The 26,895-nt window shown below is 41.8% G+C and overlaps 1 protein-coding gene across 2 annotated transcripts in view; it reads right to left on the reverse strand.

Annotated features, from left to right (window-relative positions):
* The window catches only part of IL1RAP (interleukin 1 receptor accessory protein), a 415,401-nt gene that overhangs the window by 65,348 nt on the left and 323,158 nt on the right, over positions 1-26,895 (reverse strand). For both annotated transcript variants that reach the window (XM_082249540.1, XM_082249541.1), the window contains exons 4-5: positions 18,846-19,035; positions 6,242-6,407 (exon numbers count right to left, since the gene is read on the reverse strand). In XM_082249540.1, the coding sequence (XP_082105666.1) occupies positions 6,242-6,407; positions 18,846-19,035 (356 nt within the window). The remainder of the gene's footprint in view (positions 1-6,241; positions 6,408-18,845; positions 19,036-26,895) is intronic.

The following is a 26,895-nucleotide window of genomic DNA, read 5'->3' on the forward strand; positions in this document are numbered from 1 at the left end:
CTTCTTCCAAGACCTCCTGCTCTCTAGCTACCTTGTTACCTCCACCCATGTTCGCATACAGGGCTTCTTAAGATCATCTCCTATTTTTTAGAACTCGCTATCCCAACCTGTATGTCTATCTCTTACTCTGTCTGCCTGCAGGGAATTTCTGAAAACTGAATCTTACTTTGTTGAACAACTTCTCCCCTTGCAGCTTCCACCATTTGTAGCGCATCCTTTTTCTTTAGACTGTAAGCTCTCAGGTGCAGTATCCTTCTAAGCCATGTATTTTCTAATGTATTGTAATCATACTCTTATAATAATAAATGTGTTATCCAATTCCTTGCTGCACTTTAGCCAGCTGTGAGCTGTGTGCTGCATCCATCCTGCTGAACTGTGTGTGACTGAACTGTTTGTGTATGAAAATTAATTTTGTCAAGTCAAGGATGACAAAAGAAGCAAATGGCTTACTGCACACATGGAAGTCATATTATATTTATGCATAATATTAGGCAGGAAACACAAAGTTTCTAAAAACCGTTTACATGCTACTGCAGCATGGAGATCTCCAAGATCTCCATACTTCCAAGTATGACCAATAACAAAGACAATACAATGTTGTGGAAGATACAAACATTTTATAACTAACATTCCAATCAGCTCAACATACCTACTGCAAATGAATATCTCACTTTATCATTAGGAAAATACATTACAGGTGGGTTGGCATTCGAGGAGGAAGCTGAAAACAAACATAGAAGAACTCAGTGTTAGGATTTTGTATGTTACAATTTAAGATTTACACTGGAAAAAAAATGCATTACATATTTATTAGATCCCATGGTACTGATGTATTAAAACTGAAGTTTAATTTGTTTATAATTTGCTTTCCCTGGTTAACCGATTGACTTGTGTACAACCAGCCTGTCTGGCATTTTCCTGAGCAGTTAATGCCGCCAGCTATAGCCAGCAACACAAATGTTTGTGTTTTGCCAGCAGGGAATGCTCCCCACTGGCAGAACACAATAGTGCTGCAGGAGGGATTGCCCCATCAACGCCGACTGCCTTGATGGGGAAATCATGAACATTGCGTAATCTATGGCCTGCCTAAGGATGAGGAGGAAAGCCTCCAGCTAAGATATGAGGCAGGCGTTCTCTGATTTGCTGCAGCTTCTGATGTGCATTGTGGGAAGTGCACAGTGTGAAGTGACATCAGAGTAAGAATTAACTTTTTAGTTTTGGATAGAGGTGAGAGGGATTAGAACACCCTCTCTATTTGTCCTTTTTACCATTATCAATGAAAGTGAAAGTAAAATAAAATCCCAAATTTTGGGTTGTCCCCAGAAAAGTAATCTTCTAATGGGTACACTAGTTCTGGTGACCTGGAGGTCCCCAAGGGGGTCTCTTAATTTGCAGAGATATCCTTTCACTTTTTGTTTTGGTTATGGGACAGGAAGTTTAGGTAAATCTCCCTAATGGGACGAAGAGGGCAAACATAAACCTTATGGGTGTTATAATCCTCCATCACTCTATCCAAAATGAAAAAAAAAAGTTTTAGCTATAGTTCTAATTGAAGGTAAGGCTGGAATTAAGCTTTAAATGTAATCTGGATAAGTATATGTGAGATTTCATTGCTGACCTCTCCTTTTGAGGATGTTGATTCCCTGGCTGTAATGCAGATGCATTAGCTTCAATGCTTTCTGAGACACTGACCTGGACCAAATATAAAGATAAGCATTTATGATTTAAAGCACGCTTGTTTTAAGACTGACTCAAGAAGTAATAAAACAGAGCCAGCCAAGCTAGCATTTTCAGTAAGAGACCAACAATAGCAGCTCCAAAACATCTTTTATAGTAGATTCCCTTAATGGGTGACAGTGAATGAAATGCACATTCGGTACATGGCAATTTCTTTGCTTTGGTTAAAAGAAAAAAAAAAAAAAACTGCTGCTGGTGTTTAAGGAGAAGTTCACCTTTAGGAGCATGTTGCATATTACACCCATATTTAGCCTCCGTTCACATCGGGGTGATTTGACTTGTACCAAATTGCAGCCTATTGCCAGAAACAGAACCGCCTGAATTGGTGTGGCGCCGCACCGATTTCCAAAAGTAGTTTCTGCACTACTTTTGCCAATATTGGGGATGATTTCAATAGACATATGTGCATGAACCCACACAGATGTCTTTCAAATAGCCCTGAACTCGCAATGAAATGCGGGTTTGAAAACATGCGAGTTCAGCTGAACTTGTGCAATTTCAAACTCGCCTCCAATGTGAACATACCATTAGGGTGTAATAGTAACATATTACTATACACCCACCACCCGACCCTAGTGCTCCCCAGTCTGTGACAGTGGGGGGAAGGAGGGGGGGGGTCTTCTTCCCGCATCTGCTGTCACAATTTGAAAACAGAACAACAGTACAGCCACATTTTTATGTGAACGAATGAATTACAAGTACCACTGGTCTCCATGGCAGATAGCATGTAGTTCTCAAAGAATTGTGAGGGTGCTGGTGAGTGCTTTTATAGTTTATTAATTATTCCTGCAGTTCAGCAACTGAAAATCTGAAGGATCATGGCATTGCACCTGCAAACTGCTGATCGATGCTTTAGCAGGCTGCAATGTAAAAAAAATAATATATGCACATTTTTTACCTGCAAAAATATGCACTTTTATAATTTTTTTTGAAAGGTAAATGCATCCTTTAAGAGAGATATTCATTATTTAGTACTTCATAACAGAATCAGTCTGACACAGCCCTTCTCTACCTCTGCAGGATAAAGCTGTGTGAAGACACTTTGATGAGGCGTGTGTCAGTTATTAGCTATGCCAGTACAGAGCACTAAAGCCTGAGAGTAGAAAGAATGTCAGAAAGAATGGCATTTTAAGGCGTCTTCTAGCAATAACCTAATTATTAAATACAAAGGTACAGGACTATTTAAAAAAAAAAAAAAAAAGTGTCAGACTTCATTTGAGCTTGAGGCCCCTTTTACACATACGGTCCGTTCAGTTCATCAGTTCAGTCACGTCAAAATGTATCCGTTTTTCATCCTTTTTTCATCCTTTTTTCATCCTTTTTTCGTCCGTTTTTCATCCATTTTTTATCCGTTTTTTTTTTTTACATCCACTACCAATGCAAAAACTGATTCAAACGGACCGTTTGTTCATTTACATCTGTTTTTCGTCCGATCCAATTTTTGACGGATGAAAAATAGGACATTCATCCGTTCAAAAAAATGGACATTGATGGAAGCGGATGAAAATGGATGTTAACTGATGATCATCCGTTGTCATCCGTTTTTACATAGAGATGCACTGATGTCCGTTTTTCATCCGTCAACGGATGGATGAAAAACGGCCAAACTGAGAAATGTGTGAAAGGGGCCTTAAAGTTATCTTGTGCTTTGCCCCTGTAAGCCAAAGCAGCAAGTTCAATTCAATGTAGACATCACTAGCAGGACAGATTTTGCCCTAAATGGGATTTCTTGGTTGAGTAGGAAAGAGTTTTGGCTTCTAAAGACAGGGAAGGGACCAATGCTAGGTCAAATGATTGGTGTCAAAGTGATGTGTAAAGCAGGTGTCGTTTCTTGCACAAAAGAACCCAGGTGCACTGGGAGAGTATGAGATTAATGAGGTGGCTCTAAAGATTTTGAACTGGTGGTGCAGCAGTATGTTTATAGAAAGACTGATAAAAGCTGCCTTGCTTTTTTAAATTTATCATCGGCAGGAAATAACAAAACAAGAAAGAACCAACCAACCCACTTTCTCAGGTGACATTTCCTAAAGACTGTGCAGATGACCCCCATACTTTACCTCAAGTCTGTGTGGAAGGTAGTATTGTGTTGAAGATTTACAGACAGTGCTCTAGCAATGCACACAAAAAGTAGAACCATTGGATATCAAGAAACAGTTCTACACTTTTGTTTAGAGCTGTGGGAATGCTGACAGTTGTATGAGCTCCTAAAGGTTTCCTAAAAGCTATGGGAGCCAGTTTAGGGGTGGAAGAAGCAGTAGGCCATACAACTGCATAGCTCCCAATTGCCCCTGATTTCAAGGGACTGCCCCTGATTTGGAACAAAGTCCCTCTGTCCCTCTTTCCTCCTCATTTGTCCCTCATTTTGCTCTGAACTATATAGTTGTATATAAAATTCACTTTTTATCTTTCAAAAAGTGTTTTCCAGTGCTAAACCTTTCATCCAATTTCTAAATTGCTGCATCTATAAATTCCAAAAGCCTGCATAAAGGAATAGTGGTAAAAAAAAAAGCACTCGTGGGTTTAACTAATCATTTTTTTTTGTAAATAATTTTTCTTTGAGGGGGTGTGGCCTATGCCTTCATACTTTTGCTAATAGATGTCCCTCAATCTCATCTCAAAAAGTTGGGAGGTATGCAACTTTGCTGTGCTATACTGCATTAAGGACTTTGGCATTTTGATCCTTTGAGCTGGAAAGTGCTCTGTGTTTGTTTGCAGATGTTCAAGGACCGTGTTGTAATATAACTGTCACCGCTTTTTTCTGTACTGAAAGCTTCAATAGGCAATATTTATTCAGCTTACACATGTCCAGTGTCTTACTCACTAATTACATAAGCATGAAGGTCTCAAGGTGGAAAATAGCCAATTCATTTGTAAACATCTCACTTGCTAATTTATTGGTAAGCGACCCAGTCATAAAACGTTTTACACAAGCTTTAAATTGCTTTAAACAGTCATAAAATAGGGGACACAATACGTGTGACAGTGCAACCTCATACACCCTGCATGCAGTGACTTAAAACGGTATTAAACCCAAATCCAAAAAATCAAATACATTGTAGCTAACCAGTCATTAGATGTAGCGGCTGCATTCATTTTCTTTTTTAGTTTTTCCCCCTATGTTCTCACCTGCTGATCTGGCCAGTAACACACCTCCTCTATTAGAGTACCCCCACTCTGGATGAATGAACATCTGCATTGTCAGACCGGGGTATTGGAGCGTTAGATTTATACACGCTAACAAATGAAAGCCATATTCCAGCTAGAACATAAGCAGTTACAGTAGTTTTATTTTTATTTTGAGATAAAGCTTTTGCATGAATAAATACAAGCTGATTATTTTAAGCACCCCTGTCAGTGATAAATAGTTTATCTCATCCCTATAACTGATACAATCTGCCATAGCATATTCTTTACAAAGAAATTGGCAGGATTTCCAGATGAAAATAAGGAAAGAAAGCCCAAAAGAGAAAACAAATGCAGTCATCACACCTAAGTATGAGGCCCCTTTCACACGAATGGTTAGAATTCAGCTTTTAGTTGCAGAAGGAAGAACTTTACCGCAGCTAAATGCAGAAAATGGATCCCTATGGCCCCATTCACACACTGCGTTTAGCAACGTTTTGATACCATACAGTTTTGTGCCTTTAGGAAAAATAAAGTCGACAGCATCCTGGAGCGATGTACCGCAGCTATCTGTATATAAACGCAGTTAATCGTAGTACAAAGAAAAAATAAGTAATTAGTTGCTATACAAAAGGCAAGAATTTACTAACGCAGCTAAACGCAGCCACATGTAAATGCAAGTAATCGCAATGTACAAATGTGAGTAATCGTTGTGCCAGGAGTGTTGGAATTTCAAAATAACAAAACAGCGGCAAAACAACCATCCATGTAAAAGGGGCCTTAAAAGGTTGTAGTATATTAAATGTCTGCTTTTGCATTTAATACTGCTTTTAAGCTGGCCCATACAGTTAAATATTTATTTTGTTCAGTCCGCAAGATTCCTCCATTGATGTTAAACATCATGGATGAACAAATCTCCCATCTGACAGCCGTCACCGTTCAGCCAACTTTTTCCACCCAACCCCTTTAATTTCTTAATTAGAAAAGTATTAAGCCAGGTTTCATTGGCAAGGCCACCTACAGCTCAAATTCTGAGCCATGCCTGGAAAGCTTTAATTTGCCCATGTCCAAGGTATTGTGATTGCAACTGGGCTTTGGGTACAACCATGGCAAATTTAAATAAATACTGTGCAAAGAGAAAATGTATTGTATGTGTTTGTAATCTCAACTACAATTGGATCCGATATTGATAAAGCAGACCTCTATCTTCTGGAGTCAGAAAAATATGCTTTCCAAAATTAGTAATTTGATGCTTTAATCCAGAGTTATCTGCACCCCTGTTTCAGCATATTTAGCACATTTCAGCATATCATATACAAATTAAAAAAAAAAAAAAAAAATGAGTTAAAACAAATTATACCAAATGCTTAATTTTTCTTACCTATTGCTTTAATGCGCATAGTCCTAGTAAGGTTATAAATCCTCCCACTATCTTCATATGTCACAATACATGTATAGTTTCCTTGGAATGGCAGTGACATAGTTAAAAATATTAATTCAGGTCCTTTAACCTCTCGGTCATAGAAACCATTAACAACGTCACAGTTCTAATAAAAAAAAAAAAAACAGACAAATAAAAAAGTACAGTAATAGACAGAATATTTACAAATCACAAAACAGACTAAGGCCTCTTGCACATGGAGCGGACCGTATTTTTATCCGCTCCGGACTTTTTTTTTTTTTTTTTTTAACGGACACGGATAACACTTGTGTCATCCGGTCCATATGTCCGCATATCATCCCATCCGTTTGCGGATGATATACAGACATAATATATGTCTATGGGATTGCGGATGTCAGCGGATGACACCGCTGACATCCGATTTTGCGTCCTTTCCGTTTTTTAAACGGAAGAAAAATAGGGTTCTGTTCCGTTCCAAAAAACGGAACAGAACTGAAAAGGACGCAAATCGGATGTCAGCGTATGGTATTCCGCTGACATCCGCAATGCCATTGACTTACATTATGTCCGTATATCACCCGCAAACGGATGGGGTGATATACGGACATACAGAACGCCCGTGTGAAAGAGGCCTTATGTTTACAAACCACAAAACACAACTCTACATGCATCTTTCAGTCCTAATATAAAAAAAGTTTAAGAGATTATTGGGCCATGTACCAGCTTAACAAAAGGTTTTGAGTAAAGAAATATGAAAGTTTTAATTTATATTTTATAGTCTGCAAGCTTAAATGTAATTTCATCTGGATTTAGACATTAGATTAGATTTGAATAGACTAAAACAAGCTACCATTTGAAAGAAAATCCCACAAGGAAGTGTGACCTATGTATAACATTTCTAAGAAGGTAGGAATAATAAGCAGAATTAATCATGCAGCACAAGAAAATTATATTGTTATTAGCTATTGGAAAAGGTTTCCATTGGGAGATTTGCTTCATTTACTTGACCTCTAGAACTCAGTTTAACGCAAGTTGCTGCATATCCATAGCTATTCAGACTGTGCATACTGTGGAGAAACAGCCAATCTGCACAGTACCTCTAGTGTGTGGCGATTAATGTTCCATTCTCCTGAACACATTCGAGGTACTGTGCCACCTGGAAGTGTTCAGGAGCTTTCAAGGGGCATCCCAACATGGTTAGGGAAAAGCATGTCTTTGAGTGATTTTCAGTGCACTTTATACCAAGAGTTGTATAGAAGTTTTAGTTGGAATTTTAATAAAATAGAGTTGTGGTCGGCTAATTAAAGATGATTCGAAACTGCGAGTATGGTCAAAGTCAGTGTGGTGTGCCGGAACCGACGTAGGGGGTAGGCCTGTAAATAAAAGAGGGCCCCCCGAGGGATAGTGTATCAATAAAAAAGGGTGAAGGTGGGTGGGGTGACAGCGTTGTGACGCGGCAGGCAGGGAGGGGAGGAGCAGCGTCTTAAAGGCACGCTAGCTCCTCCCACAAATAAAGGCCTGCGGTCTAACACTTGTGGTCGGCTAATTAAAGATGATTAGAAACTGCGAGTATGGTCAAAGTCGGTGTGGTGTGCCGGAACCGACGTAGGGGGTAGGCCTGTAAATAAGAGAGGGCAAAAAGGAAGCAGTAAACACACTTAAACATGACACAACTATGATACACGATACTTGAAGGCTAACCTTACCTCCTTCCCCGGTTGTGGGGTGTAAGCGTGGAAAACAGCTGATTCCCACCGCCCTAGGTTTTTTTTTTTTTTTTTTTATGTGCCCTGGCGTATTGGCACTAGCAGCAGCTGAAGCCGCCCCTGTTCTGAATGAATGTCCGGAATGCGATGAGGGGTCCCAGCCTAATTCAATGCCCAACGAGCGAAAGTAAAATATAAATCGAGTAATGGTTAGGGGACTACCTGACAGGGAGAATAGCGGAGAGCAGAGAGCAGCTGGGAGTGTCCTGAGTTGGTAGATGTTCAGGATTCCAATTGGGCACCAGTTATCCTCAGACGGGTAGAAGGGGATGCCAACGGATGGTATGTCTGCCCGGCCTTTGAACGTCGGAGTGAAAGGACAGTGGTCCTCTACCTACCTAAAACCTCTTTGAGGAGGCTTAATTGCCTATCTGACTGGGTAGCAAAGGTGAAATCCCGGGACTAAGGAACCTATGGAGGCTAAATAAATGGAGGTTGATGGCTTGGTTTGTATGAGGTTCGAATGGCGATGTGTCCAGTACGCCAGAAAGGTCCGGAATTTCCCATCTATGGGCAAACGTTTGTAGTCTCGTGATGATCTACCTTGCAAAACCTTTAGTACATCCTTCGCCGGGCAAGCCCTGAGAAAAGGAGAAAGGCTTGGAACAGATGACAAGGCGTGGATTGTATTCCAGACAAAGTAAAGTTTGAACGTGTTATATGAAAGTCTGAGCTGAAAGGTGGCAAAACAGCGAATGCGACCATGGTTTAACTGAACGACCGTGTAAGACGAATTCTACTGAGGACCTTGGGAGATGGTCGTGCTCTGTCGTAGCTCTCCTGGTGTTCGCAGACAAGGCTACCCGAGACAATTGACACTGTGAGCAAAATCCGGGCTGGCCTTGACGAATTTGGGGAACTCGTGATGTGTACACAGAAGAGGAAGTACTGAAAGGTGACCGCCAACCAGGTCAGCCAGCGAACTAGCCTCATGATCAAGGAAGATGAACGGCCCTTGATTACGTCACAGGCTGCTTAGTTGACACTAACTTCACAGCCATACCTGTCCAGGATTTGCCCCCATGCAACGCCGCCGTCACTATTGGGTAAATTCCGAATAAGGCCGAAGTCTCGTGAGAGGCAGGTAAGCCAAGAGACTCTGCCGGCCAACAAACACCTAACCAAGAGTTAATATGTAGCTGCAACCCGGTACCGGCGGCTGCGTCCGTCCAGACACTGGGGATTGGGCGGATCACGGTGGGATGAACATGGAGACCCCAATACCAGTGTACCAGGAATCTGTTGGGGAATCTGAGTGACTAAAGTTCATCTGCAAGGCCCGGTAATAAGCCCAACGGCCTAGAAATAAATGACCTACCTTGGGGAATAATGCACATGACGAAGTTCAAAGAACCTACCAGAATGAAGATCCTTACGAGTAAAAGTTCCCACTTGTAGGACCTTGACTACGTCCTTGCGAAAACGCCCAAGCTTGACCACGGGGAGACTAGCCTGCGTGGTGTTGAAAACAAGTGTGATGCCTAAGAGGACTAGTCTAGTGGTGGGTACAGTAGTCTTGTTTAGTGACAGGGGGACGCCTAAGGTAGTACAGTGCTACAGTGCCTTTGACTGCCAGGGTTGCAGTCGCTATGCACGACCAACAGGAAATCAACCACGTGATGTAACATCGTGGGGCACCTCGAGAAATAGAGGAGAAACCAGCAGAGAGTCTCAGCAAATCTGTAGAATCTTCTCGGGCTACTCTAGGCCCCAACGTGGGACTAACAGCAAAGTAACCTTCTTCTGCCCTTGACACCATGAACATGCCATAAGGAGGGACGAGGGGTAACACTTCAAAGGCGTAGGAGTAACCGGACTAACTGAGCCATACGCCCTACCTGCCTTCAAGATTGCTTGAATGGCATTAACCACGGTGAAATAGTAACAAGAGAATTGGTAGATGGAATGAGGGCAAATACCGGCTCGAGTTAGTGGACGGACGAAGAGCAGACAGCTTGATGACAAGATGTTTATTGGAATATGCGCTGGTGGCTATCCCAACTGAGCTTGTGCGCCCGGAGGCTTGGAAGGCACATGGATTTGGCATGGGCCCCCGAAAGCATAAGGAACAGACGTATAGTCTGCAGGTGCTAAAATTACAGGCACCTCCATTAAGGTTATTGCGTAATTGAGCCATATAAATGACGGGGCGACCAAGCTTGTCCCTTAGGCTACGTTGATCAGGCTTACTAGCTCCCCCCTGAGGAACCAGGAAAGGAGGGATCGGCCTCCGAGGGGCACAGGTCGGCAGTATGAGAGGTGGAAGAGCAGACTGCCCAAGATGGGGGCACTAAGCCTGCAAAAAAAACTTGAAAAAATATTTATCGAGCCCAAGAGGCTCCAGTGAGAACGGACGTTAACCTGGGCCAGGGCTGCCACTGCTTGCTGATACAGACTTGTGGAAGTCGTAGAACAAGAAAACCCCCCGTACTTGAGGCCCAAGTCAACCACTGCGAGAAGGTAAAACCTAATACCTTCCGGCATTGCAGACGCGCAGAGCGCGCAACATCCCTGTAGATGCCAAAGGCTAGGACAAAATCTGGTATGGAAGCTTGTTGAGTCTTGGGTCTCTGGCCTTCGTCACGATGGCCAAATCCCCGTAATTGTACACCCAGTTTCCTACAACGTCTTGGAGGCAAATGGTAAGGAAACCAGATACATGTCCTACCCCTCTAAGATGTCCTTGCGGAGGGCTGGGGTAAAGACTGGGGAAGCAGAAGGGGAGAAAAGGCGAGGCTGGGGGCCTGCTCTGTCAGCTGTTAGGAGCGAGAGCCTGTAACGGCTTAGGGGGAGGTGAGACCATGTGGGACGGCCAGCGTTTCCAGTTTGGACAGTCTGTCACTGTTTGATAGTAGTGATCACGAAATGGTGTCTAGCGTCCCTTGTAAGTCCGTCCTAGCCCCCCCCCCCCGAGAGCTGGTACCCAGTCCAGGATCCCCGGGATGTGCTGGGAGCCGTTCGCAGAATTCAGCCTTCTTGCCGTAGCTGAAAAAGGGGGGTGCCCCTGTGGTGCAAAACAGACGAAATCCCGGGGATGGTCCAGGGTCTTAAAAGGGGGCCTGGCATGGAAGGTACTCAGAATTCCCTGGGGGTACCAGTTCTCACAGGGGAGGTAGGCCTAGCGGGTGTGCCCGGGGGAGACGACCCTTCACCTACTTGACTGCTTGAGACATGCTGAAAGAGAAAATAACACACAAAGGAAAACTTGGTTAAACAAACACTGTTGAGTTAAAACAGAACTGGCTGGCTAACTAGTGCTGAGGCGAAAAGCTGACTACCCCGTGACAGGTGAGGCCCTGCTAGTTGCCGAGCGGCAGGTGAGAGGCTCTATCTATGATTTGGTCGTGGGGCACGAGCCACTAGCGTGGTGGCGGGGGGTTGGCCTCTCGGTGACGGTAAAAGATTTAAAACGTGTGGCCATGACAGGTGAGGCCCTAACTATGACCCCAAGAGATGGGTGGATGCGAGGCACTAACTATGATTTGGCCCGAGGGCGAAAATCTCCGTGTTGAGATTGGGGAGTTGGCCTCGCGGGACCAGCTACCAGGGAGACTAAGGCCAGCGCCTAGCCATAAATAGCCAGTTCTCTTACCCTATACGGGGGCTTGATGAAGGGGTAGTGCAACATACCAACGAAGAAGTAGTAGTAGTACACACGGTAGTAGCATAGGTAGTGTAGTAGTATGAATGCGGTAATACATGCGGTAGCGATAGTGTTAATAGTCATGTAGTGTAGCAGCGTATGCCGTAGCACAGGCGGTAGAACAGCGTTTAGTAGTGATGAAAAATAGTGTCTAGCAGTAAATAAGGCAGAAATAGTATCATCAGTGATGTAGCGTGGCCGTATAGTAGTCATGCGTACCTTGCCATACATGCGTAGCATTGTATGGCAAGGTACACGTAAGGTAGTGGTATTGGCCGTGCATCCGTAGGTGTAGGGCAGTATCCCCTCTTGGTAGAGTGCTATCAAGTGATGCTTTTCTCATGTGTTCATGGGACAAAGGTTTTGGTGAATGGATTTTCCGAGATTTTTTATCTTTTTGTCTGTGGATGTTTTTCTAATCAGTCTTTCCTGATGAGAAGCCTTCTAAAAACGGGGCATAGCTCTCTGATTCATTTAGGCCTGGAAAAGTGGTTGCTTTGAGATGTCTGATCCATCTCATCTCCAAATGAAGCAGGGTTTATTCCAGTCGCCCCCCCCCCCTCCCTGGGATGTGGATCCGTTCAAGAGCCATAAATGATATTTTCGGCATCTTGTAGGCGTGTTTATAGGCCACGTGTCGACCCAGTGGTAGGTGGAAGTTGCACATTTCCATTGAATTAACGTGTTTATTGATTCTCTTCCCAAATTCTTGTCTTGTCTTGCCTATATAGAAGGCATTACATTCGCATCTCATCATATATACGATGCCTCTTGTCCGACAATTGGCGAAATGTTTGGGTTCAAAGGTTTCCCCGTTAGGTAGTGTGGTTCTCGTGCATTTTCTTATGACTTTGCACTGATCACATGACCCGCATGGGTATGTGCCTTTGGTTTTACATGGGTCCTTGCGTGTTCCTTCTTTAAACTCGCTGTGGACTAGTTCCTGTTTAACTGATCCTGCCTTTCTATATGTAATTGGCGGATGGTCGGTAAGGAAATCCTTCACTGTTGGGTCCTCTTTCAAAATTGTCCAATGTTTTTCCAAAATAGTTTTTATTTTTTTGTGCTCGTTGGTATATCTCAAGATGATTCGCGTTTTTTGGTCTTGTTGTTTTGGACCCTGAGATGGTTTCTTGAATAGTAACTCCTGTCTTTCTTTTAAATTCGCTTTGTTATAGGCCTTCCTAAGTTTTGGTGAATGGATTTTATTATGAGTAATTTGATATTGTTGGTGATGGTATGTGAGCATAGGATATACCCATGATCACTCTTTTTATATCCCCTCTTGGTAGAGTGCTATCAAGTGATGCTTTTCTCGTGTGTTCATGGGACAAAGGTTTTGGTGAATGGATTTTCCGAGATTTTTTATCTTTTTGTCTGTGGATGTTTTTCTAATCAGTCTTTCCTGATGAGAAGCCTTCTAAAAACGGGGCATAGCTCTCTGATTCATTTAGACCTGGAAAAGTGGTTGCTTTGAGATGTCTGATCCATCTCATCTCCAATTGAAGCAGGGTTTTATTCCAGTTGCCCCCCCTCCCTGGGATGTGGATCCGTTCAAGAGCCATAAAGGATATTTTCGGCATCTTGTAGGCGTGTTTATAGGCCACGTGTCGACCCAGTGGTAGGTGGAAGTTGCACATTTCCATTGAATTAACGTGTTTATTGATTCTCTTCCCAAATTCTTGTCTTGTCTTGCCTATATAGAAGGCATTACATTCACATCTCATCATATATACGACGCCTCTTGTCCGACACAGGTGTTTTAAGTATTAAATACCACTTTATTATCTATTACCTACCTTGCTTGTACTTTCTCGTGATTACCCTTACCTGCCTTTAAAGTCCCACTTCTTATTGGCCTGAGGCACCAACAACCTACAAAACTTTAACCAGGGACGACGGCAAACCCGACTATACACAGGGTCATAGAGATCAAAAACCTTTTCACTACTAAAGCTCATGTTTCTCAAACTGATGTGCGATGTCTTCTTTATTCTCAAATATTCACCTTCAAAACTCCAAAGTGGTATTCCCCCAAAAAAATATAACAAAAAAAAAACAAAACAAAAAAAAGTATATAGTGTAGTATATCCAAATACACCATATACTAAACTATATATTTTTTTGTTTGTTTATGTTATATATTTTTTGGAATACCATTTTTGGAGTTTTGAAGGTGAATGTTTGAGAAGTAAGAATAAACCACACAATTGTTTGCAAAACACAAGCTTTATTAGATACGTATATATGTTGGGAGGAACAGTCTGGTTATAAGAATATATATATATATATATATATACATACACACAGCTGCAAGAAAAAGTATGTGAACCCTTTGGAATTATATGAATTTCTGTGGATTTCTGCACATATTGGTCATAAAATGTGATCTGATCATCATCTAAGTCGCAACAATAGACAATCACAGTCTGCCTAAACTAATAACACACAAAGAATGAAATGTTGCCATGTTTTTATTAAACACACCATGTAAACATTCACAGTGCAGGTGGAAAAAGTATGTGAACCCCTAGACTAATGACATATCCAAGAGCTAATTGGAGTGAGATGTCAGCCAACTGGAGTCCAATCAATGAGATGAGATTGGAGGTGTTGGTTACAGTTGCCCTGCCCTATAAAAACACACACCAGTTCTGGGTTTGCTTTTCACAAAAAGCATTGCCTGATGTGAATGATGCCTCGCACAAAAGAGCTCTCAGAAGACCTACGATTAAGAATTGTTGACTTGCATAAAGCTAGAAAGGGTTATAAAAGTATCTCCAAAAGCCTTGCTGTTCATTAGTCCACGGTAAGACAAATTGTCTATAAATGGAGAATGTTCAGCACTGCTGCTACTCTTCCTTATCATTTTTCCCATTTTGCCCTGAGGCAGCAAAGCAGCCCCAAACCATGATGCCCCCACCACCATATCATCTTTACAGGGCGGCCACTCCTAGGAAGAGTAGCAGCAGTGCTGAACTTTCTCCATACGTATCTAATAAAGCTTGTGTTTTGCAAACAATTGTGTGGTTTATTCTTACTTCTCAAACATTCACCTTCAAAACTCCAAAAATGTAGATTTGCAAACTGCTCAATGAGGTGAAGAAGAATCCTAGAGTGTCAGCTAAAGACTTACAAAAGTCACTGGCAAATGCTAACATCCCTGTTAGCAAATCTACAATACGTAAAACACTAAAGAAGAATGGATTTCATGGGAGGATACCACAGAGGAAGCCACTGCTGTCCAAACAAAACATTGCTGCACGTTTACAGTTTGCACAAGAGCACCTGGATGTTCCACAGCAGTACTGGCAAAATATCCTGTTGACAGATGAAACCAAAGTTGAGTTGTTTGGAAGAAACACACAACACTATGTGTGGTGAAAAAGAGGCACAGCACACCAACATCAAAACCTCATCCCAACTGTGAAGTATGGTGGTGGGGGCATCATGGTTTGGGGCTGCTTTGCTGCGTCAGGGCAAAATGGGAAAAATGAATTCCCAAGTTTATCAAGACATTTTGCAGGAGAACTTAAGGCCATCTGTCTACCAGATGAAGCTCAACAGAAGATGGGTGTTGCAACAGGAAAATGACCCAAAGCATAGAAGTAAATCAACAACAGAATGGCTTAACCACTTAAGCCCCAGGCCTATTTCGGACACTTTTTGTTTACAAGTTAAAATCAGTATTTTTTCCTAGAAAACTACTTAGAACCCCCAAACATTATATATACATTTTTAGCAAAGACTCTGGAGAATAAAATGGCGGTCATTGCAATATTTTTTGTCACGCGGTATTTGCGCAGCGGTCTTTAAAACGCCAAACAGTAAAGTTAGGCCATTTTTTTGTATATTGTGAAAGATGATGTTACGCCGAGTAAATAGATACCCAACATGTTACGGTTTAAAATTGCGCACCCGCGTGGAATGGCGACAAACTACGGTCAATAGAAATCTCAATAGGCGACGCTTTAAAAATTTTCAACGGTTACCAGTTTAGAGTTAGGGTATAGTTCTTTTTTTTAAACTATTGCTCACGCTCTGGCGATCACGGCGATACCTCACATGTGTGGTTTGAACATCGATTTCCGTATACGTTTTCTTTTGTGCGCGAGCGAACGGTGACAGCTAAAAAAATTTTTTTTCTAATTTATTTTACTATTTTTTTTAACTTTATCACAGGTTTAAAAAAAAAAAAAAAATCTGATCACTTTTATTGCTGTCACAAGCAATGTAAACATCCCCTGTGACACCAGTATGCAGTGATAGGTACTCTTTATGGAGGGTCAGGGTCTAAAAGACCATAGACCCCTCCACTACACTTCCCTGTATTCAAAACGCCGAAAACTGCATTTTTGAATACAGTAGTTTTTTAAATCTGCCGCCTTCTGCAGCAGAGTAACCCGGGATGTGACGTCATGGATGCCACCTCCGGGTTACGTCATCGGAGACCCGATTGAAGCCGCTTCCGGCTTAGATCGGGACTCCATCCAGCCGGCGGACGCGCCGGCTGGTTGCTCGGGTCTCCCAGTGGGACAGGAGACCCGGGCAGAGTGGCGGAAGGCGGCAGGAGACGTCCCCTCCCGCTCACCCGGGTAACGATCGAGCTGCTCCCGAGCTGCTCCCGAGCTGCATCGGTCCTTACCGATGGAAAGCTGACCGCGGGCTCCAAACCACGGTACCGTGTATAACACCGCAAAGTCAGCCGACGCACCCCTACATCACTTTGCGTTAAATGGTTAAACAGAAGAAAATACACCTTCTGAAGTGGCCCAGTAAGAGTCATGACCTCCACCCGATTGAGATGCTGTGGCATGACCTCAAGAAAGCGATTCACACCAGACATCCCAAGAATATTGCTGAACTGAAACATTTCTGTAAAGAGGAATGGTCAAGGATTACTCCTGACCGTTGTGCACATCTGATCTGCAACTACAGGAAATGTTTGGTTGAAGTTATTGCTGCCAAAGGAGGTTCAACCAGCTATTAAATCCAAGGGTTCACATACTTTTTCCACCTACACTGTGAATTTTTACATGGTGTGTTCATTATTTGTGTGTTATTAGTTTAAGCAGACTGTGATTGTCTATTGTTGTGACTTAGATAATGATCAGATCACATTTTGTGACCAATTTGTGCAGAAATCCATATCATTCCAAAGGGTTCACATACTTTTTCTTACAGCTGTGTATATATATATATATATATATATATCTGCAAGCGATAAGATTCTGCTCATTGCCTTAATAAGTGCTGGCCTTTATCTGTACAGTATATATTAATTCACCTAGGTGGCATTTCTTTCTAGCAGCTGACGGATTTTAGTGAAACTAATTGGTTGGACATGTGAGTGCTGAGGACTAACCATTGCAGCAGTCCTACCTAAAAAATGTATGTAAACAAGCCTAAAAAAAAAAAAAAAAAAAAAAAAAAAAAAAGGCTTCTGGGTAATGTTTTATTTGCACGGCAGGCCTTTAGATTGTCATCAAAATGCAATTCATTCTTTTTAACTCCCTATCTCCTCTGCTGTGGTTGACAAATCTGTGACAGTAAGCAGATATAAGCAGAGATCATCATACGCATCTTATTTTGTGACTTTTTCTCTAAATTGCACAATAATCCTGATCAGGAAGCTACACTTTATGAATATATTTTTAAATTTGAAACATAGGGAATACTGCTTAACAACAGAATGCTAATCTACATGAAGAACGGCATTCTCACTGGAAATAACAAAGCTTGTCATGCAGAGTAATCCTCTTAGGCATTGTGTTTATGCCTTATTTGTTATGTGAATAATATCATTAGTAGAAATACGGGTTTACAAATGGATTGGCATAGTGCACTGCACCCAGAAAAGGGATATTATGGCTGCAAACAGAAGCTTGTAAATAATACACTAGCCATACAGAACAACGACATTTTGAGCAACATTTATCAAATCGTCTTTCATAAGAACAGTGTGTACTGCCTTACAGCAATCACATACAAACCTGCAGGAAAATGGCAACGGGAGAGGGTCTGAATTTAACTACTTAAAAATACAGACAGACCTTAAAGAACATTGTGTTCTCTGTGCACAGTGGGAACATGCAAAATTGCTAAAACAGAAACATGAAAATCTAAATGTCTTGTGCATCAAATAATGGGGTGATAGGAATCTTTAGTATTCAGATGTTCATTACCAAAATATAACTTCCAGTGGACATCTATAGCATCCTTAGGCCACTTTTAAGGCTGGTTTGGAAATGTTTTAACCATAAAAATGGGTTTCCTATATAAAACTAGTTTTAAAGGAGACCTGAACTCCCTATGTTTAGGGAATAGGAATGTTAATTGTGCTATACACTACCCTGAAAAATGTCCCTTTTCTCTACAATTCCTTTTGAAAAACAGCAGTGCACTTCCTGGAATTTGAACACCCCTCTGCCTACAGCCTCAGCCTTGTTCCTTTGCAGCATGAGATCAAAGGCACTGCTGCCGGTAACTGCTATTTAGGGGAGATTTGAGTGAGTTGGTTTGGGAGAAAGCAAAACTCTGCCTCTACCAAGATAGCTGCCACCACACAGTTCAGAACAGGGCAATACAATCAGCAATAGGAAAGATGAAATCTAGGAAGACCACAGGCAATGCTGGTGACCAGTGCCAGGACAAGATCATCCAGTGCCCAGGGCAAAAATGCTAAATTGCACCCCTCTTCATTATGTGCAAGCTTATGAGGAGAAGGGGGGGGAGAGAGAGAACACAGCTTGCACCTCCTCCTGGCTCTCTCCTCTCCTTGCAGCTTCCAGCATGGGGCTGACAGAAGTAGTGATGTCACTGTCACTACTCCTGTCATCCTTATAGTAGAAGGAACTTGTGGCACCCTGATCTCTACAATACATGCTGCGCTCAGGGCAGCTGCCCCTTCTTTCCACCCCTTGTCCCAGCCCTGCTGCTGAATAGTTCTTTGCCCTCTGCCTGCCTTTTTTTTTTTTGTACATAACTTCCAGAGTTCAGTTTCTCTTTAAAAATGGCACTATAGAACTTTTTGGTCAAATATGCATCAAGACCAGCAAAATAAAAGTATGTACATGATGTTTTTTTTAACATCTTTTACCTTCTTATGTCTATTGGTACATCTGAGAAAGTAATGTAGTTAGCAGTAGAGATCACTTTTTTAGCTTGCCCTTACCATGTACCATTTCACAGTAGGTGTTACATTGGCAGGAAAATAGCCATGTGTATCTGGACAAGTCAAATGATGTCGGTCCCCCAGCTGTAACAGCTTCTCCTCTGATGCTTTGGCAGTACTAACACATGAATTCTGATCTTTTTTGAATACCTCCAAGGGAAAAGCAACTTTGCTGCAAAACGTGGTGTTCCTGCGGGGGTGAAAAAAAAAAGCACATGCTTCAGATAACACATATATTGCTCTCTATTTTCATCTGGAACATTGATACACAGTTTAATAAAGTTTAGTAGCTATGGTACAAAAGCAATAACTTCTCAGAGGTACCTTGAAGATTAAAAATGGAATATCAAATCAATAAGATTCTGTACAAGTTTACCAGATTGCAAAAACAATTCCCTTTATTGCATCAGCAGAGAATTGTATAATTGTACCCAGTCAAAACCTGCATAATATTTTACACACTGGACTGAAAACAAAGAATTGGGCTTTGCAAGATGAGTCTGAAAGATGATTCTGCAGTAGAGCCGCCCTACATTGTAGAGAAAGCCAGTAAACCTTAGAGGGAACATATTGACCTGTATTGTTAATACCATGTATCTTTAGGAATCATTTGTGTTTTATGTAAATGTCTACCCCTAAACGTATAAAGCAATGAAACATTGATGCTCTCAGATCCACACATAAAGCCAGCAAATATAAAGGCACTCTAAGTGCCGGTTCACATTTGTGCGATGCGGGAACGCTGCGAATATTCAGCGTGTTCCCGCATCGCATCCGCACCCCTGGCAGTTCACACTGCCATATGCGATATGCTGGGGGTGTCAATTAAAAGTTAACGACACCCCCAGATCAGATCGCATATCGCAGTGCGATCTGAAAGTTCGCACAGAATCGGATCGCACTAGTGTGAGCCACCATGCGATCCAATTCTGCTGCGGACCAAAAAAAGGGTCCTCTGCGAGTTGGGTGCGATTGCGGTGTGAATTCAGCCATACAAACTGTATGGCTGAATTTGCACCGCGCAGAGATCGCATGTAATTTTAGGAGCAGTGCGATCCGAATTACATGCGATCTCTGTGATCGCAGAAATGTGAATCGTCACTAAGTACTTACTGAGTGATGCAGACCTAAATCTCAGAATCAGAAAATGCCAAGAAACTCTTGGGTGATGAGTAAACCCCAAAACAAAAATATATATATTTAAATTCAGACCCTCTCCCGTAATATATTAAATTAAATATAACAAATTCTTAGATGTAGTGTCTGCATTCGTTTTCCTTTTTTTTTTTTAGGCTTTTTTTTTTTTTTTTTTTAGCTGATGACCTAACCAGTAATTCTGTTATTTTTCAACTTTCTTTAACAGATCAAGCAGTCCAGCAAAAGAGGCAGATAGAGGGTTGAGACAAACCATTTAACACTGACAGGGGTGCTTAGGATGGTCAGCTTTTATTCATTTATATAAAATCTTTATTCCAAAAAGTTAAAAAAATAAATGAATGCTGTAACTTCCTAAAAAAAGTGTTACCTGGCGTCCATCTTTAATTTGATATTAAAAATCCATCTAAATTTGCCAGTGCATCGAACACTACCGTCTTCCCAGACAAACAATGCAAGGTGTCTCCATTGTTTCTCCAAGCAGAATGGAGACACCAAGACAGGAAGTGTGTTACTGGCCAGGTTACCAGGTAAAAATAAAGAATAAAGCCCCCAAAAAAGAAAAGAAATGCAGCCACCACATTTAAGGACTGGAAGGCTGCGATGCATGACATGATAGATTTTGGGTATAATGCTGCTTAAAAATATAACTGATATAATCAACTCTATAATAGAACTGAAGGCATAACTTTTTTTGTTTTAGATAGCGTGGAAAGGGATAAAACCTGTCAGGTTTTCATTACTGTCTGTTAGGACAATTACCCTCTCCACATTTGTCCTGATTACAGTTATCATTGATAGTTAAGGAAAATCCCACATTTTGAGTAGTCCCCAGAATAAGAATAGAGAGGAAATCTTTCAATGAGAGTTCTAGTGACCGCAATGGATTTCCCTAATTTTTGAGGGATTTCCTCTAACTTATTGTTATATCTATGGCAGTGGCGTACCAATGGGATGCCACGCACTGGGGGGTGTCAGGCCGGTGTCCTGCCCGGCGCCACCGGGCTGCTCGCATCTCAGTGTTAAGGCAGCTGCAGTGGCAGCTCCTTCAGTCCACACTGTTGTATAAAGTCCTCAGTGTCTGACCATCTGTTGTATCATGTCCTCAGTATCTGACTATCTCTTGTATTGTGTCCTCAGTCTCTGACCATCTCTTGTATCATGTCCTCAGTCTCTGACCATCCCTTGTATCATGTCCTCAGTCTCTGACCATCTCTTGTATCGTGTCCTCAGTCTCTAACCATCTATTGCAGCCGTCATTAAATGGCGGCCCGCGGTCCAGGAGCGGCCCGCACGATGCTTCCGCCCGGACCCGTCAGGCAGCCAATGTAAATAGTCATTGGTTTGCTGGGACCGCGGGTGTCCCAGCAACCAGTGACATCCCGTGTGTGCGCCCCGCCCCCTGCTTCTTCTTCGGCTTCCTCCCAGCCAGTGTTCTGTCAGAGGTGTCATCGGCCGCGAGTTGGGGCGTGACGTCACGTGCACGCCCCGCCCCGCCCCCTGCTCCTAACTGCGGCTCCGAGTCCTGACTCTCACACTCAGCCTAGCCCCGAGCTGGGGCGTGATATCACATGCGCGCCCCGCCCCCTGATGTTCGCGGCTCCTGGCTCTGGCATTTTCCGCTCCCAAAGGTATGTGGGGCACATTTATTTAGGCGGTTGCTTAATTTTATAAAATACAGACTTATGGGCATATTTTGTTAAGGGGCACACAGATGGGCACATTTGTGCCCATTAGAGTGCCCCATAAAATAAAATATGTCCATTAGAGTGCCCCCTAACATAGAATGTGCCCATCAGCGTGCGCCTTATTTTACGTTAAGGGTCACACTGATGGGTATATTTTATGTTAAGGGGCACTCTAATGGGCATATTTAATGTTAATGGGCACTCTAATGGGCATATTTTATGTTAAGAGCAACGCCGATGGACACGTTTTGTTTTGCCCATCAGCACGCCCCTTAACATAAAATGTTCCCATCAGAGTGCCCCCTAACATAAAATATGCCCATCAGAGTGCCCCCTAACATAAAATGTGCCTCAGTGTGCCCCCTAACATAAAATATGGCCATCAGAGTGCCCCCTAACATAAAATGTGCCCATCAGCGTTGCCCTTATTTTATGTTAAGGGTCACGCTGATGGGCAAATTTTATGCTAAGGGTCACGCTGATGGGCACATTTTATGTTAGGGGGCACTCTGATGGGCACATTTTACACATTTTACACATTTTATGTTAGGGGCCACTCTGATGGGCACATTTTATGTTAGGGGGCACTCTAATGGGCATATTTTATGTTAAGAGCAACGCTGATGGACACGTTTTGTTTTGCCCATCAGCGTGCCCCCTAACAAAATGTGCCCAACAGAATGCCCCCTAACATAAAATGTGCCCAACAGAGTGCCCCTAACATAAAATGTGCCCATCAGCGTGCCCCCTAACATAAAATGTGCCCATCAGCGTGCCCCCTAACATAAAATGTGCCTATCAGAGTGCACCCTAACATAAAATGTGCCCATTTGAGTGCCCCTTAACATAAAATGTGTCCATCAGAGTGCCCCTTACATAAAATTTGCCCATCAGCGTGCCCCTTATTTTATGTTAAGGGTCACGCTGATGGGCAAATTTTATGCTAAGGGTCACGCTGATGGACACATTTTATTTTAAGGGGCACTCAAATGGGCATATTTTATGTTAAGAGCAACGCTGATGTGCACGTTTTGTTTTGCCCATCTTTCGGAGTCATAGCACAGACTTCAGATTTGGACCTCGGCCCAAAGAAAATTTTTGCGACCGGACCTCCTTGAATTTTAATTCATTACCCCTGATCTATTGTATCATTTCCTCAGTCTCTGACCTTCTCTTGTATCATGTCCTCAGTCTCTGACCATCTCTTGTATCATGTCCTCAGTCTCTGACCATCCCTTGTATCATGTCCTCAGTCTCTGACCAGCTCTTGTATCGTGTCCTCAGTATCTAACCATCTATTGTATCATTTCCTCAGTCTCTGACCTTCTCTTGTATCATGTCCTCAGTCTCTGACCATCTCTTGTATCATGTCCTCAGTCTCTGACCATCTCTTGTATCATGTCCTCAGTCTCTGACCATCTCTTGTATCATGTCCGCAGTCTCGGATCATCTCTTGTATCACGTCCACAATCTCTGACCATCACTTGCATCATGTCCCCAGTCTCTGACCATCTCTTGCATCACGTCCTCAGTCTCTGACCATCTCTTGTATCGTGTCTTCAGTCTCTGACCATCTCTTGTATCATGTCCTCGGTCTCTGACCATCTCCTGTATCATGCCTGTAGTCTCTGACCATCTTCTGTATCATGTCTGCAGTCTCTGACCATCTCTTGTATCACATCCGTAGTCTTTGGCCATCTCTTGTATCATGTCCTCAGTCTCTGACCATCTTTTGTATTTGGTCCTTAGTCTCTGACCATCTCTTGTATCATGTCCTCAGTCTCTGACCATCTCTTGTATCATGTCTGCAGTCTCTGACTATCTCCTATACCATGCCCACAGTCTCTGATCATCTCCTTTAGCATGTCTCCAATCTCTTTCTCAAACTTAAACACATTGCTAATAATATTAGCTATCTGTTAATGCCAAAAGGTAGGGCTGTGCAGGGGAGGCAGAAAGTGCAAAATGGGGCACTGTGATTAGAGAGACGGGAGGGGGGGGCAGACTGCAAGGGGCACTGTGATGGGGGGTTGTGCTGTGAAATGCGTGCACTAAATATTCTTGAAAACATTACAAATTTTTGTGGGTGTTTTTACATTTTAAAGTTGGGGGGGTTGCCAGATTTAGGATCTGCCCCGGGTGCCAAATGCTCTAGGTATGCCACTGATCTATGGAACAGGAAGTGAAAGGAATCTCCCCAATAGGACACAGATGTGAACCTGACATGTGCTATAACATTCCTGTAATTTATCTAAAAAAATAATAAAAATAAAGATTAGAAAATGTTTGGTTTTCATTTCTATTTTATTATGGCTAGCTGTCTGTGTGCATGAAATACCTCATGTGAAAGACTATATATATATATATATATATATATATATATATATATATATATATATATATATATATATATATATATATATATATATATATATATATATATATATATATATAAAAAAAAATAAGAAAAGAAAAGCACTTGCTATTTATGGATTACCCTTAGCTCTCAGAGTCATCACATGAGGATGATTTCTTTTTTTTTTTTTTTAATCAGAGCTCTTGGTGACTACTGCTTCTCCACGATATGATGACAGTAAATGTTGAAAACAAGAAAAATCTCTGATACTATAAGCCCATTTCTTTTAATTGCTAGCATGTTTGTCAGGTTTCCTACTTATTGTTCTCATGACCTTAGAGAAAGTGATAGGAATCAGTGACAAGAACAAAGAGAATATGGTGCCTTCAGGTGTGCAACTCAACCAAAAAGATTCTGTTCCAGCAAAATCTAAAGCAATGCTGTTTGCACCAATCTATCAATGTGATGTGTGTGGCGCTACAAAGCCAACTATAAAACAAAATCTGTTATTAATCCACATAACTCACTCAATTGCTATATCTAGATATGTAAAATATATCCTAAACCACCAGAATGAAAAATACAACTTAAAAAAAAAAAAAAAATGCTTAAAACACAGCATAAGTTTTGGAAACATACAAAAAATATAAGCATGTGTGGAAAATGTCACTCTCCACCACCTTAATGAGCTTATCTTAAATTACAGAAAAATCTTGACCAGAGCTCATAGGCAGACATTAGTCAAATCCCTTTACATTGTCATATATCAGATTATCAACCAAAATAAAAAATGAATGACAAATGGCAATTGCAAATTTATTTCCAATAAAATTAATAGACAAAAAGACTTAAAAAATAAATTAAAATTTGTTGTTTTTTTATGTTTTGACCAGTGTTAGTTTTGAAAAAGTACTTTTACTGTAAACAAAATATACATTTTATTTTAAAAAATCTTTTGTGTAAAAGGATTCTAAAATGATGGTTTTAGTACAAAAGCCCCCCAAGGTTCCTTAAAGCCTCAAGCACAGCCAGTCTCCTTCAGCAGCCTGATACGCTGCCTATGATTATATATGCTGCACATCTCCTAGTGTTCTTTGGGCCGATCAGCATACTCTAGTTTGCCGGCACTGCGGCACTTTGGACAGGCGCAGGATCACCAGCTCCATTACATTTGTCAGCCCCACAGCAGGCTTACACATGTGGGAGGCCAATCGGTATACAGAGAACATACCTCTTCACTGGACTACATACATTATTAATGTGCCTGTGCATGTTCTGCCAATTTTTAGTGTGATGATTTTATTCTTTATTTAGTTACAATAAAAATTTAGCAGTGCTAGGGTCTGCGGTTCCCTTTTTCTTCTCTTATTTTTTTTAATTTGCTAACTTACTTGTTAAGATACGCTAAGAAGGTAACAAACAAAATAAAGAAAAGGTAATTAGGGCCTATTAGGGTAATCAAAGGACTAAAGATGTTAAATAGGAATACATTTTATTAAAAAAATTAACTTGTAAGGTTTTCTTTATCTGACGTCCCTTTGATCTATGTATGAAATGAAATGGTAAATACAAATAAATATTACGTGGATTTATTGCATTTATTCAATGCCACTTGTAGACTATCTGTAAGTATCATTTTACACAGAAGCAGCTGCCATTCATGATGTTTAATACAAAGTAATTCCCACTGTCCTTTTGACAGCCGGCAATTGGTGGTAATAGTGCAGGGGAGGCGGAGGCAGGAGTGAGGAGTAGGATGTAAAAAATGCATTCTAAAAACGCTGTTAAAGTTATTTTTTTTGGACATATGTTTTATGTTCAAAATCCTCAAGTAGGTAAATCCAGGTAAAATGTAAATAAACCTAAAAAGCAAAACCAAAAAGACAACAAACCGTATGGACTCAAAAGACCCTGTATTCAAAACCTATCCAAAATACTCTTTCAAAAAATTATTTAACAGATCATAAATCACACACAACAAACATAAAAAAAAGTTTAAATCATTGTGAAATTAAAATAACCATATTACGGATATATTTCACCCATAGATAAGCCAAATTTCACTTATAGAGAACAGCCCAGTCTGAGAAGGGTACACATAGCACATATAAGATTTTTCTATAAATTTACATTACCACAAAAACACACATATTTTTAATTTTACAAATGTTTGCATCAGTAATTAAAAAAAAAAAAGGAAGGACCCTCAACAAAAAATTCAAATAAAAAACCCCAGAGGTATGTATATGCCAAGTAGTGTCCACATGATTCTAGGTTGTAATTCAAATATGAACTAGGACACAGTAGACATACCTATGTGGTACCTGCCCATTGTAAGGAGGTATAGCTCTGATAGAAAATATAGAAATCGGTCACATAATATAGGCTGATAAACTCAAGATACAAAGTGTCACTTCCGGTTCTGGCGCCAGATGTGAAGGAGCAGGAAGTAGCGGCTCCGGGGGCGCGTCAGCATAGAAAACCGGCAATAGTCCCCGATCGGTGAGCCAGCGACAGCCCCTGCCACTCCGGTCACACAGGGTAATCTCTCATGGACAAATTCTTGCTCCACGGACCCTCTGTAGCTGCCTCCGCTGACCGCACGGACAACTCTCCCGCCGGCACCCACACAGCCAAGATGGTGGAGGGCGCGCCTCAGATCCTCAGTCAGGCTGCCTCAGGACCCAGCTACGCTGCAGTGACGGCCGGCACTGACATCTCCACAGCGGTATCACCCGACCACTATGCGGGTATCGCCCAAGCTGTGGCAGCCCTGCTCTCGCCCACAATAACAGCAGCTGTGGACAAGGCAATGGCTACAGGGATAGCCCAGATCAGGAAGGATCTCGGC

Source organism: Pelophylax lessonae, assembly GCF_965119305.1.
Source record: "Pelophylax lessonae genome assembly, chromosome: 3".
Classification (NCBI taxonomy): domain Eukaryota; kingdom Metazoa; phylum Chordata; class Amphibia; order Anura; family Ranidae; genus Pelophylax; species Pelophylax lessonae.